Source organism: Chenopodium quinoa, unplaced genomic scaffold, assembly GCF_001683475.1.
Source record: "Chenopodium quinoa cultivar QQ74 unplaced genomic scaffold, ASM168347v1, whole genome shotgun sequence".
Taxonomy (NCBI): Eukaryota; Viridiplantae; Streptophyta; class Magnoliopsida; order Caryophyllales; family Amaranthaceae; genus Chenopodium; species Chenopodium quinoa.
In genome coordinates this window covers 3,406,620-3,418,532 of record NW_018744693.1, presented here as the reverse complement: position 1 = coordinate 3,418,532, position 11,913 = coordinate 3,406,620, and the positions used below count along the sequence as shown (strand labels likewise).

Here is an 11,913-nt window from a genome sequence, read left to right as displayed (position 1 = left end):
CTAGCCACGGAAAAATAACATGTTCTTTAATGTATTATCATTTTATGTTTGTAAAAGCTTTATGTTTGATGTGATGCTATATTTTTTGTCAAACACCAATATGTTTTGTTTGTCAAACACATGTATATCCCTTTTCAAACAGTTATCCTACCTCCGGTCCAATTTACTCGCAACTTTGAAATATTTTATATCTCACAAATAATACCCCAAAGTTGCGAGTAATTTAGATCGAAGGTAGTATATATTTTTAAAACACTAAGGGGGCGTTTGGTTCAAACAATGGTATAGGTTTGGAATGAGGAATGAAACATGGGTGGTATGAGGTTGGAACTTGATACTTGATTTCATGTGTTTGGTTTTATCTAGGAATGATAGTTTTCCTTTTAATTTTAAACTAAAGGTATGGGTATGAGCCATACCCACCTCCCCCTTGGGTTTCAAAAACCCATACCTTGGGGGTTTGAGGTATGGGTTTGAAAAATAAAATTTCTAGAAACAAACACAAGGTATGGGTTTTGGTCATCCCAAACCCATACCTTATACCTAATATGCTTGAACCAAACACCCCTAATATGTTCTTTTGTTCTCCCATGTCTTTAAAATAAATCTAATGTCTCTTCAAAAAAAATAAATTTAATATTCTTTTCGAATGCGCCTAGCATACTATTCATGTATTTTCTCCTAAAAAATCTGAATGGAAATTAGCAGGATGAGTCAGCTAGCAGCAAAGTAAGATGATATGCTAAGTTTGACGCGTAGATTTGCAGGCTATATAATCAATTTTCCCGCTCTCTTCTTTCTCTCTCATCTTATAATCAGTTTTTGCACACGTGTCTACCATGGCCGAACTGCTGTTGCCACCTCTTCATCCTTCTCTTAAACCCATTTGCCTTCTCTCTCTTCCGCTCTTGTTTCTGCAACTGTCAGTGAAGTGAACGACTTCCCCATTCTCGCACAACATAGGTTATCACGCTTCATTATTTCTCTACTTTCATTCAATTATTTTCATTATTGTTCTTTTTCTCAATTTCTTCAATTATATATGTTTTGTGTCTGTAGTCTGCTTATTTGGGTTCAATTTTATCCAGGATTTTCTCTTTTTGATTTTTGTATTTGGTGTCTGAAAATCCTGAAGATTTTAAGCTGTTAGATATTGCATTTTTTCTATTGGGTCTGTCAGATAGGGTAAAATATCGATTGATTTTGTCAGAGGATTGTAAAATTTCCACTGGGTCTGTCAAATATTCGATATTTTCATCTGGGTGTTTTAAAATTTCTGTTGGGTTTTTTCAGAAATTGCTAAATTTCAGTTGGGTTTGTGAGAACTCGCAAATTTTCAGTTGGGATTGTCAGAAAGTGCAAATATTTCAGTTGGGTTTGCTAGAATCTTGTGTTTATGCCCTTTATGGTTTATGTTTGATGTTCTTATTTCCGTTATATGTTTGTTTAGTGAGAACCTGATAAGTTAGTGATAAGGTTGCGTATATCTGGTTCAATATAGATGTTTCAAATGCATCTGGATGTTGGAGCCAGGAGCCTATATACTTATATCTTGTGTGGCCAGTTTACTTTGATTTATGATCGTAGTATGGCATCTGCGTCGTTTTGATTTTTCGAATGTTAAAAGGGTGTCTATATTGAGGATTGAAGTGATGCTGAAATGCTGCATCTTTAGATTTCACCTTGTGAGTAGTCTACTATACTGCACATTAGAAGGTTTTAAGATTCCTTGTAATACAGCAAATCTATTTTTTTTTTAAATTAAATAATTCTGTTTCGTGATTTATATAGTAGCCAATTCTGACATGATTGTGCGTCACATTGGGTATGATATAACTATGCAAGTAAATTGCTATCTTTATCATTTGTCTTTTAAGGTGGATGTAACAAATTTACAATTTCCAGTGATTCTGGTAGTTTTTGGCTGTTGGTTGTTACAGTTTTCAGAATTTTGAAGTGGGAACAAAATTGAGTATGTTATCATGAAATTTATTATAGTTAGATTGTTAGTCAGTAGTAAATGATTTTCAATTGTAAAATTTTCCATTATTTTGTCTAAGCTTATATTATTTAAGACTTACATTGTCTGAAAAATTTGTTTTGTCCAAAGAAAAAGATTTATTTTGTTTAAAGAATTTTAGTGTGTGAAAATTCTTGTTTTGTCTAAAATAGGTGAAGATAAGTTAAATTACAAGCCCTATGAGAGTGTTTTGAGGGAAAGGTGGAGCGTGGAGAACATTGCATAAGCTTAACGTATCTATCTTATTCATACTAGTGTATATTAACACTTGACTACGCATATATGGATATGGGGGAAAATGAACTTTTCCTTGGGTTACCTCATTGTAAGCAATGTGTAAAAACGCTCAAAGGCTCACTAAGGTGTTTTAGAGTATCCCGCGCCTAAGGTGCACCTCAATGTGCCTTGAAAATTCTGATAACAGTTTGTACTCAAACTTTGTTAGCTGTGATTATTAGGCTTGCTTAGCTTTGGCCATTAAATGCTTGATGCTGTTTGTGGAGGAGAGTAATGGTTAGGTCTTTCTTTACCACTATCCACCACATGTCTTTGATGTGAGGGAAAAAAGATTATGTTATTTTTATTCAGGGTGAGTTGGACATTAGTTGATTTGTGCCCATATCTTTAGAAATCTTGTCTGGTAGCTTCTTACAAGTGATTTCTTGTAGCAAAGTTGACTTTAGGGGCAGGGAAGAATTAGAGAGATGCTGTAATCTGTGATCCTTATGTAGTTGTAGCAAGTATCATACCTGTTTTTTTGACTAACTATTGTGCATTTTTCGATGGTTTGGTACTATTGTTTTTATGTATAATTTCTTATATGGAGAGATGGCTTAAAGCCATTGCAAGTATTACTCAGGTAAATTCCCCAATTAGTACTTCAAGTCCTCCCAACATCATTGTATATTGGCCTTAATTAACGCTTTCACTCGTCTCATGAATTCTGGACAGAATGTGGGTAACTTCTAAAGATTTTGTTCCTGAGCTCTCACGTTAGTAGAATAGTGTCATCCAGGATATGTGATAGTATATGACTGTCCATTTGTTGTTAATGATTTGGCGCTCAGTTTCCATGCTAGAAGATTACTTCTTGGCACTATAGCATTGTAAAGCAATATCAGTGCTCTGTTGCGTTGTTGTACTTGTATCCTGTTTTTAATTGTATCGTGTTTGTACTTATACCATGTTTGTACTTGTATCATTGTTTTTAGTTGTGGCTACCTTTCAATCATGTATCTGTCTACCAATCATGTACACTTGTACCTTTGACTAATATAGAAATTTTTTAGACATGTAGTACAATTATTTGGAGCCTGCTTCAAAAGCTGCTGGGATTGATTCACAACTATCACAAGTACTGGCTGCTGTTGTTTGTGTTGGCATAAATTTACATGCTGAAGCTCATGTTCTTTCTTTTTATGAGAAGCCTTTGGTTATCGATCGTTACTTGGATGCAGCTTCTAGGACTGATAGTTAACTGGCACGCAAATATGTGCTGGAGATTTATCCAATGGACTGTGAGCATCACAACTCTTCCTATACGAGCTTTAGGTGCACTCCGAAGGGTGAAAGTGGTAGGTCTTCTCCATACTTTCTTTCATTAGGTCTTGTAGTTTTCTTGGTCTGGCTGTACCCAAGTTCTCAAAACGCTCTATCAGTCAAATAGCAAATCGATGTCCGACATCATTCCTAATCTCTATACATTAAAATTACTTGTTTCATGTTCAGGCATTATTAGTTGTTTAGTTAGCTGTCAGCATTAACTCTTTATAATCATTTTCAAGGCCTGATAAGTGTAGTTTCATGTATTTTTCTTACTACACCTTCTCACTATCTTTCTTTGTTGTTTTATTAATTTATTTATTTTGTTGTTGTTGTTGTGTGTTTGGGTATGAAGGGAACTTGTGATTGACAACTATTCTAAATATGCCTTTGATGCAGATGGAGAGGCTTCTCCAGGAAATGCAAAATGAGCTAGAGAGCCTCTCATGGGATAGTGAGAAGCTAGCAGGACATTTGAGGCTGGCTGTCAAGGAACATCATCTTATGGAGTCGATGTTGGCTGATTTAGAAGAGAAGCATGACAAAGCTATTGGTAAAATTGAATTCCTTGAGAAAGAGGTGAGAATTTCTCTCTTTTACAAGCTGTGTTTGTGTCATAGATTTCCTTCTCTCTGAAAATATTGCATGATGCTGATCACGTTTAATATAATCTGTGTTGCTTGCTTTTTACATATTTTTTTCAATTGCCTTTTCTAGATTACTAGACCTTCAATTCTGCTAAAATTTCTGATTTAAACTATCTTACTTATTAAAATTCCGACATACACTCCTTAGTGGAGGGGCTGACTGCTTGCCTATTTGGCAGCTAATGGCTTCGTTAAGGGCAAGGTGAAGTGGTAGATTTGTTATTATCCATTATTCTTTCTTACAAAAAAAATGGTCATTGTAAATTTGTAATTGCAAATTTACCATACTACATTGCAATATAATAAGCTTCCTCAAACTATAGGAGCTTTCAATAAAATTAAAAAATAAAAAATAAAATTCCAAGCCACATTTTACTGCTATCATCCAAGAGACTCCAACATCATCTTAAATTTCGTCCAAATAAACAACATATTTTCCTGTAGTAGGCTTTCATAAAAAGAGAGACAATTTCCCACAGGGTAAAAAAAAAATCATGGAATGATGGGGTCATTTTATTAGATAGTGTCATAACTAAATATCAATTAACAATTAAACCATTGCTGGCTCACTGTTTAAGACGCGACCTTATTGTGATGGAGGTTTAGGCTGAGTGAGTAGGAAGTAGACTAGCGTTATGCTATATCATTAAAAGGTGATAGTAGCTGTGCTGTATGTGGTAAATTTACCTTTTAACTTTGTTTGTCCTATATCTGGCATATGGTGACGGTTGAATCATATGAGCTATCTTGATGATTTTTTTGTTGGCAGTCCTTCGCTCCTTCTAGGTGACTTTGCCACTTGTCATATCTAATCTCTTTTATACTATAACTAATGAGGTCTGGAATATCAATTCTTATTCTTCTCTGATATATCTTAGAAAAGGGTTTGTGCTAACAAGATTTACAAATAATTGAGGGTTTACAACAAATTTGGATGGTATCGTGACCACAAGCATGTTTATTTAGGTATTATATCCATCGTCAGGTTAATAAAGGCGTTCATGGAATAGTGGGTCTTTCGTAAGAGAGCTTGGGGGTGGGGTGAACAATCACTTGGGAGCCTTTTAATGGGATAAGGCCCATAAGTGTTAACTTGTTACCAGTGACCTATATAAGGAAGTATGATTGTATATAAAAATAATTTATAGAGAGTTAGGACATGGGATCATTTTACCTGTATTTAGTAAGGTGGATTTTGTAATTAATCAATAACGTGTGAAAGGGAGGGAAGCAGAATTATATATTTTAAAAAAAATTAAAAATAAAAGAATCAGAGGAGTTGACTTTGTTGAGAGCTGATGAGAAAGCAAAATTATTTCTGTATCCTTTTTGGAAGAGTGTAGCTGAACACCTTTACGCTGTCGTGTTCGGAAGTAGCATATTGATATAGGCAATTATCAGTGCTGGCACCATAAGTGTAGAGCAAAGACAATCAAATGTGCATGTTCCAATAGTGGGGTACAGACTACTTTTGGGTCTAAAATGGTATGATGCTCTAATGTTTATGTCCATAGCTGTTGCCAGGTATTGATTACGTTCAAGTTACAAAACAATGTGCGCTTGTAGAAAGTTCTGCATAATTTAATAAGTTAGATTTGTTTTTAACTACTAGAGAAGATTAATTTTGCGACAGTTATGTTAGTTGCTCAATTGGTTTGTGAAAGATTGGCTGCTAACAATTGGTTGCTAATCATTGCAGTGACTTACTTAGAGGGTCCCTAATATTTGCAACTAATTTAACAGTCGCTACTTTCCAATTAGCAACCTGGGCTGCAGTTGCAAGAAAAGTTGTAAAGAACTAAAAATGGAAACTGGCAACGATCTTGAATATGTAAGAAGCCAGAAAATTACTTTGTAATTTCAAACTCAGAACTTCTCACTTTTGTACCATTACTGCCGTAGAATATAGAACAAATCTCAATTGATTATTAATCCTACTGAATAATAAAAAAATTAATCGCAATTCATGAACAGTTGAAAGTTATCAAGTTACCAAAAATGAAGGCTCAACTAATTACTTATACTATTATAAACCTAATGAATAGTGCAAAATGTATAGAAAATTCAGACATCTGTACTCTACAACAAAACGCCTGACTTCTCCGATGAGGAAAAATCCTGCAAGCCGTAGGAGTAGAAAGCAAGATAGGAGGCAAAAAGAGGAGAAGAATGGAGAGTGAAATGGTTATGGTAGAGAGAGGTCCAAGGGGCAAAAGTTTATTATAGTTCTCATTTCATATGGGGGTGCTGATGCAGGAAGAACCGAGTGTTATTGGTTTTTATATTAGTAACTGCGTAGGCAAAAGAAGGCATATTAAGCTGACTTACTGGCTCATCTCTAGAATTAGTGACTGCTAAAGTAGCTATCTTTCTATTTTTGAGCAATCCTTCCTATTTTTCTTGTTAGCTGAAACAATAACAAAAGATAACATTGTTATGACAGTGACCAAGTACTTTTGCTAATGAACTTCACATTCATGTACTTATTTTCTGTATGATCATGTTGCTCTATTATTGAGACGATGGAACTCACTTTTGAATAACATTTGCTAAAGTTAGACATTTTGGCTTAAGCCAGTATGTATTCCAAAAAAAAAAAAAAAATTGTTTTTAAATGAGATAACCTGTAAACAAAATTTAGTGCTAACATGAATTAAACCATCTTTTAATAGGTGACGCGCCTGATAGACAAGAATCTTAGACTGAAGGAAGTTCAGACTAAAGGAATCTGTGATCCAGGGAAAGTGGAAATGTCGATTGATCCTGAAAAGGATGAGCGTCCTTGGCATTCTAGAAAAAGTGGAAATTACAACTTTCAAGAAGACCTACAGTTTCCACAAACACCCAGGACTACTAAGGAGCAACTCCAAACTGGGATGGATCCTTCAGGGCTTGTGGATCCACTTACACCATTGATTTTCTCAAGCAACGTAGATGTAGATGCAGCTCTTAATCAACGAAGGGAGGTTGCACTATCCCAGAGTCTTTTTAGCTCCTTGTTATCTCTGCTGGTTGGAATGATTATTTGGGAAGCTAAAGACCCTTGCATGCCTCTTGTGTTGGCTCTGTTCACTGTGGTGGGCATGTCTTTGAGGAGTGTAGTGCAGTTCTTCTCGACCATTAGAAATAGACCGGCTGCTGATGCAGTTGCACTTTTAAGTGTCAACTGGTTTATCCTTGGCACTCTTTCCTATCCTACATTGCCGAAGGTTGCCCATATGTTGTCTCCAGTCATTTCAACCTTTCTAGGGCAAGGGTCAGGGTCTGAACTTGGTTCTTTGTAGGTCGGTTTTTAGGCATGTATTATTTGATTAAATACTTGTCTTTGGTTCCCTTCGTAGGAGGTCTGTATAACTTATCGCTTGTGTAGGAAGTCTGTTAAGGTCAATTGAGGCGGTGTGCAACTGTCTACAACCCCCCCCCCCTCCCCCATCCCTCTACTTTGAGAAGAAAAAAGGTTTTGCAGTTGGCATCTGTAAATGTTTTTATAGTTGTATATGGTTTTGGCTTTTGTTTTGCCCCTTTAATGAAAGGCTATGTATAGCCGTATAGGTAATCACTTTGTACAGGCAGTATATATGAAGATCTACCAAAATTCGTAGTTTGTATAGATAGGCTGAGGTACAAGAACATAGCCATTTGAACAGTGCAGGTTTGGATGGGTTAAAAATACAACTCAATTGACGCGTATGATACTTAGCACCCTTGACATTATTTTCTTATAATTTGTTAATATTTCAAGGTTTCCAATTATGATACTTGCATTTATTTTAATATTTAAGTCAATTAATTTGTTTAAAACTATGTATCAATCAAAGTATAATAATTTAAAAAATAGAGGTGGTAAAAAACAGTATATAATCCCGTGTGCAACTCAAGCTCGATAACCTTGTTTTTTTATTTGGGTTGAATTTTCAACTCATGGTTGTTTAATTTCTTGACAAACCAAATTAGTCCAAACTTGATTGTGATGTATCAATTTCTTCATTTGCAAGCTGCTACTTTATCCTCTAATTATTCATTTTTCTAAACAATCACATGCCAAACATTTGACAAATTAATTAAGAAAAATACAACACATCAATCTCATACATGCCACACCTATTTACAAGTTTCCTAAGGACTACACCTTTCATTCCTAAAAAAAATTTCAACAAATTACACCACCATTAAATTCCATATCTTTAGCAATTTAACATATACCCCAAATTCAAAATTGAAAAATTGTACGAATTACCTTTTTTTTTTTTTGAAGTAATTGTACGAATTACATAATTTTTTTTTTTTTTTTTTTTTTTTTTTTTGCCGAGTAATACTTATATAAATTATAATCAAACAATTTTGTAAAATCAAACAAAAATGAAAAAAAGACATGTTCTAAGGATAGACCATAGTAATATGAAAATGAATAATTTAACGCACCAAAAAGTTGAAAAAAAGAAAAAAAAAACAGAGATGATAAAAGTCACAAAACACAAAAACGTTCATACAAACTTTATTGACTTGAGAAGCAAGGTACACAAAAATGGTGGGCCCAAATTAGAAACCCATCGTAAAAAAAAAAAACCTAATAAAGAAACCCGTTTTAGAAACACCGTCAAGTACGGGCGGGTTATTCACCGAATACCAACATTAAGGTAACCTACATACGTGTCAAAATCCTAGTCGTCTGTTACTCCTAATAAATACCCAACACTGAAATCTTTCTCTCTCCTCAAACACATGAGTTGTTAGATTAGATTAGCTGAAAATAGGTATAGCCTCAGAAATAAACAGCACAAAACCAAAACTAGCAAAATTAAAAAAAAAAATTAATTTTTTTTACTATAAATAGATTTTCTCCTCTTTTTCTTACATTCACAAATCTAGAGAGAGAAAGTAGAGATTTTTTTCTAGAGAGAGAAAGAGCGGCGAAGAGAGATTTGCGGCAGCCTCTGATTCGCTTGGTGCAGGTCGGGAACTGGTCAAAATAAATGTTCCGCCGCCGTAGCAGCCGCCGCGTAATCAGTGGCGTGAGTTTAATTGTTTCTGCTTAGCCGGTGGTATTCCGGATCCCGCCTTGCATCAACTGAATCGGAGTTTGTTGTGAATTACTTACTCGTTTTTTTATCAGATCGGATGAGTTTGGATTTGGTAGTTCATTTTGAGCTGGTTATTGATTCATTTCTGTGTTTTTTTTTTTATTGATTTATTGTTAGAGTGTGTTGTTGGATTGATTTTGATTGCTTTTTGGTTGATTTGTTTGTTTATGTCAGTTTTTGAGATTTGAATTTGTTAGGAAGAGTTTGGATTTGTGGAAATGTGATTTGGTGATTAAATTTGTTTTTGGTGAATTGGAGTAGTTTTGATTTCAATTGATTGGAAATTTGTTGATTGGAATTTGGTATGTTGCTGAAATTTACTCATTTCGCTATATTGTTAAGTATGTTTTGCTGTAGAACTAGACGATTAATCGATGACAGATTAAGAACTAAGATAATTGAGGTGTTTAATTGATTAGATAGACAATGAATTTGAAGTTCCGTTAGCTGTAGAATCGATATGAAATCGATTGTTATTGGGCTAAACCTTGTTGAAGTATTGTTGACATCTCTTGTTCCGATTAATGAATCACCGTAATCTCTAATTGATGATATCGGTTGTTATTGGTCTAAATGAATCTCTTGATGACATCTCTTGTTTTGAAGATAGTTTGGATTCGTATTGGAGCTTGTCTCATTTTGTGGTTGATAGGGATTATATGTTCTTCAGCTAGTTTTGGGTTTTCCTTGAATGGATTCTATTAGATTTGATTGCTGTATTTACTTATAATTGACGTCTTGATGACAACGTTAACCTTTTAGTGTCTCCGTATTTAGGACATGATTGTCATTGCGACTACTAAAATTTTGGTGGTGCACCAAAGAACCATATGAAGTGGCTAGGAGCACATGGGGATTGTAGGAAGCTGTGCTTCTAAGTTATTGCTTCATTCAATTCTATAATTTTGACTTACAGACGATATATATGCCTAGTGTTACAGATTGTGGACTAGTTGAGTTTTATTATTTAGGTGATGCAACACATGAAGTGGCGCACCATGGAAATGGTAAGCTGTATCGATAAACTACCAACTCATTTTAACTGCACGGACTATGTTGATGTTCTTGAGTTTGGGCAAAACCATACATTAGACTGTAAAATTTGCGTTGCTTAAGAGTCATTTTCCATTTGTTACTAGCTCAAATGCGCAATAATGACTAAAAACTAATTTGTTTAGATTTGGAGAGAAGATACTGTGAGGAATATAGTGCATTTATAAGAAATTGTTCTCTGTATTGCACTATTTTTTTGAGTGTGATGAATACGTTTGTGTGATGAATTTGCAGCAATATTGCATTTGGTCATTGATCTTAATAAGGCTTAAAGGATATCATGTACTCTTTTGCGACTTCTGGGCCTCTGGTGTAGCTGAGCATAAATATTTATCTTCATATTATTAGCTGTAATTTGCCTTTAAAGTAATAACAAGTGAGTGGCTGACTGGCTGTTAAGTTTGTACAGTAATAACCCTTGTAACAGTCAGCATCATTGTTGTCAGTCAATCTGATATGTTAATTATAAATGGTCTGATAGTGGTACTTCAATTTTTGCCTTCATCTTTGATTTTCACCCATTTGAGAGCTTGACTCCGGATTCAGGTACAAATTGCTGCTGTGCTCGACTTTTTTGCAGCTTATGGCCTGATGCCTGAAGTGTTGCATGGAAGTACTGTTGTGCTATGCTTTTCAATTAATCTTTCTTTGTGTTTTGGCTTTATATTCTTTAAGGTCACTCTAATTAGATTTCGTCCATGGGGTTCATGTTTATTGGCTATGGTTAATATTTGATGTCAGCTACGGGAGCTACAGATTTGTATGGCAATTTATTTGTTCTGCTCAGCTGGTGGTATTCTGGATCCTGCCTTGCATCAACTAAATCAGAGTTTTTGGTGAACTTACTTATTTTTAACTGATTGGATGACTATTTTTTTTGGTGGTTATTTTTGAGCTAGTTCTTAATTCATTTCACTATTTATTTTATATACATGATCAATAAAGATTGTTTACTTGATTTTAATATCTTTCTGAGTAGATCTAATTGGTTTTAAGAGTTATTGAGATTTGCATTTGTTAGAAGAATTCAGATTGTAGAAATTGAGATTTCGTAATTCAAGCTGTTTGTGGTGAAGTTTTTTGGTTGGATAATAGTAGTTTTGATTTGAATTGATTGCAAATTTGTTAATTGTGATTTGGTATGCTGTTAGAATTTGCGGTGTTAATGTTAATCTGTAGAACTAGGCATCTAAATAATGTTATAAGAATTGAGATAGCTGAGGTGCTTATATATTTAGATAGACAATGAATTTGAAGTTTCATTAGCTGTAGTATTGAGATAAGATCGATTGTTATTGGTGTAGTCCTTGTTGAAGCATTGTTCTGACATGCATAGTTCTGTTGAATGATTGAATAATTAACAATTTCTACTATAGTCTGGATTCATATTGGAGATTATCTCCCTTTGTGGTTGATAGGGATATTGAAGTGCAAAGTAAAGGTCTTTTGTTTCGAATGTTAGGATTGGGGGGTGTGAGTTTTTTTGAATGGTACATCGTTGATTATATGCTCTTTAGCTAGTTCGGGTTTTCCTTGAATGGGTAAGTTTTTTTGATTGCTCGCTTGACTT

At 34.5% G+C, this 11,913-nt stretch overlaps 1 protein-coding gene across 2 annotated transcripts; it reads left to right on the top strand.

Annotated features, from left to right (window-relative positions):
- The first annotated feature begins 266 nt into the window (after positions 1–266).
- Positions 267–7,879, top strand: LOC110702614. Of its 2 annotated transcripts, none has more exons than XM_021880350.1 (4): positions 267–963; positions 3,318–3,594; positions 3,962–4,141; positions 6,882–7,879. In XM_021880350.1, exons 2-4 carry the CDS (start codon positions 3,412–3,414, stop codon positions 7,491–7,493), a joined length of 975 nt encoding a protein of 324 aa, XP_021736042.1. In that variant the 5' UTR covers positions 267–963; positions 3,318–3,411; the 3' UTR covers positions 7,494–7,879. The 2 variants fall into 2 exon arrangements, with proteins under 2 accessions (XP_021736042.1, XP_021736041.1); XM_021880349.1 differs by having other exon boundaries at positions 3,310–3,594.
- The last annotated feature ends 4,034 nt before the right edge of the window (positions 7,880–11,913 follow it).

Excerpts from the sequence above, each read along its gene's own strand:
- LOC110702614 (XM_021880350.1), top strand. The coding sequence starts at position 3,412 with ATGCTGAAGCTCATGTTCTTTCTTTTTATGAGAAGCCTTTGGTTATCG. Across the intron at positions 3,595-3,961 it reads CACTCCGAAGGGTGAAAGTG|ATGGAGAGGCTTCTCCAGGA; the intron begins GTAGGTCTTCTC and ends CCTTTGATGCAG. Across the intron at positions 4,142-6,881 it reads TTGAATTCCTTGAGAAAGAG|GTGACGCGCCTGATAGACAA; the intron begins GTGAGAATTTCT and ends ATCTTTTAATAG.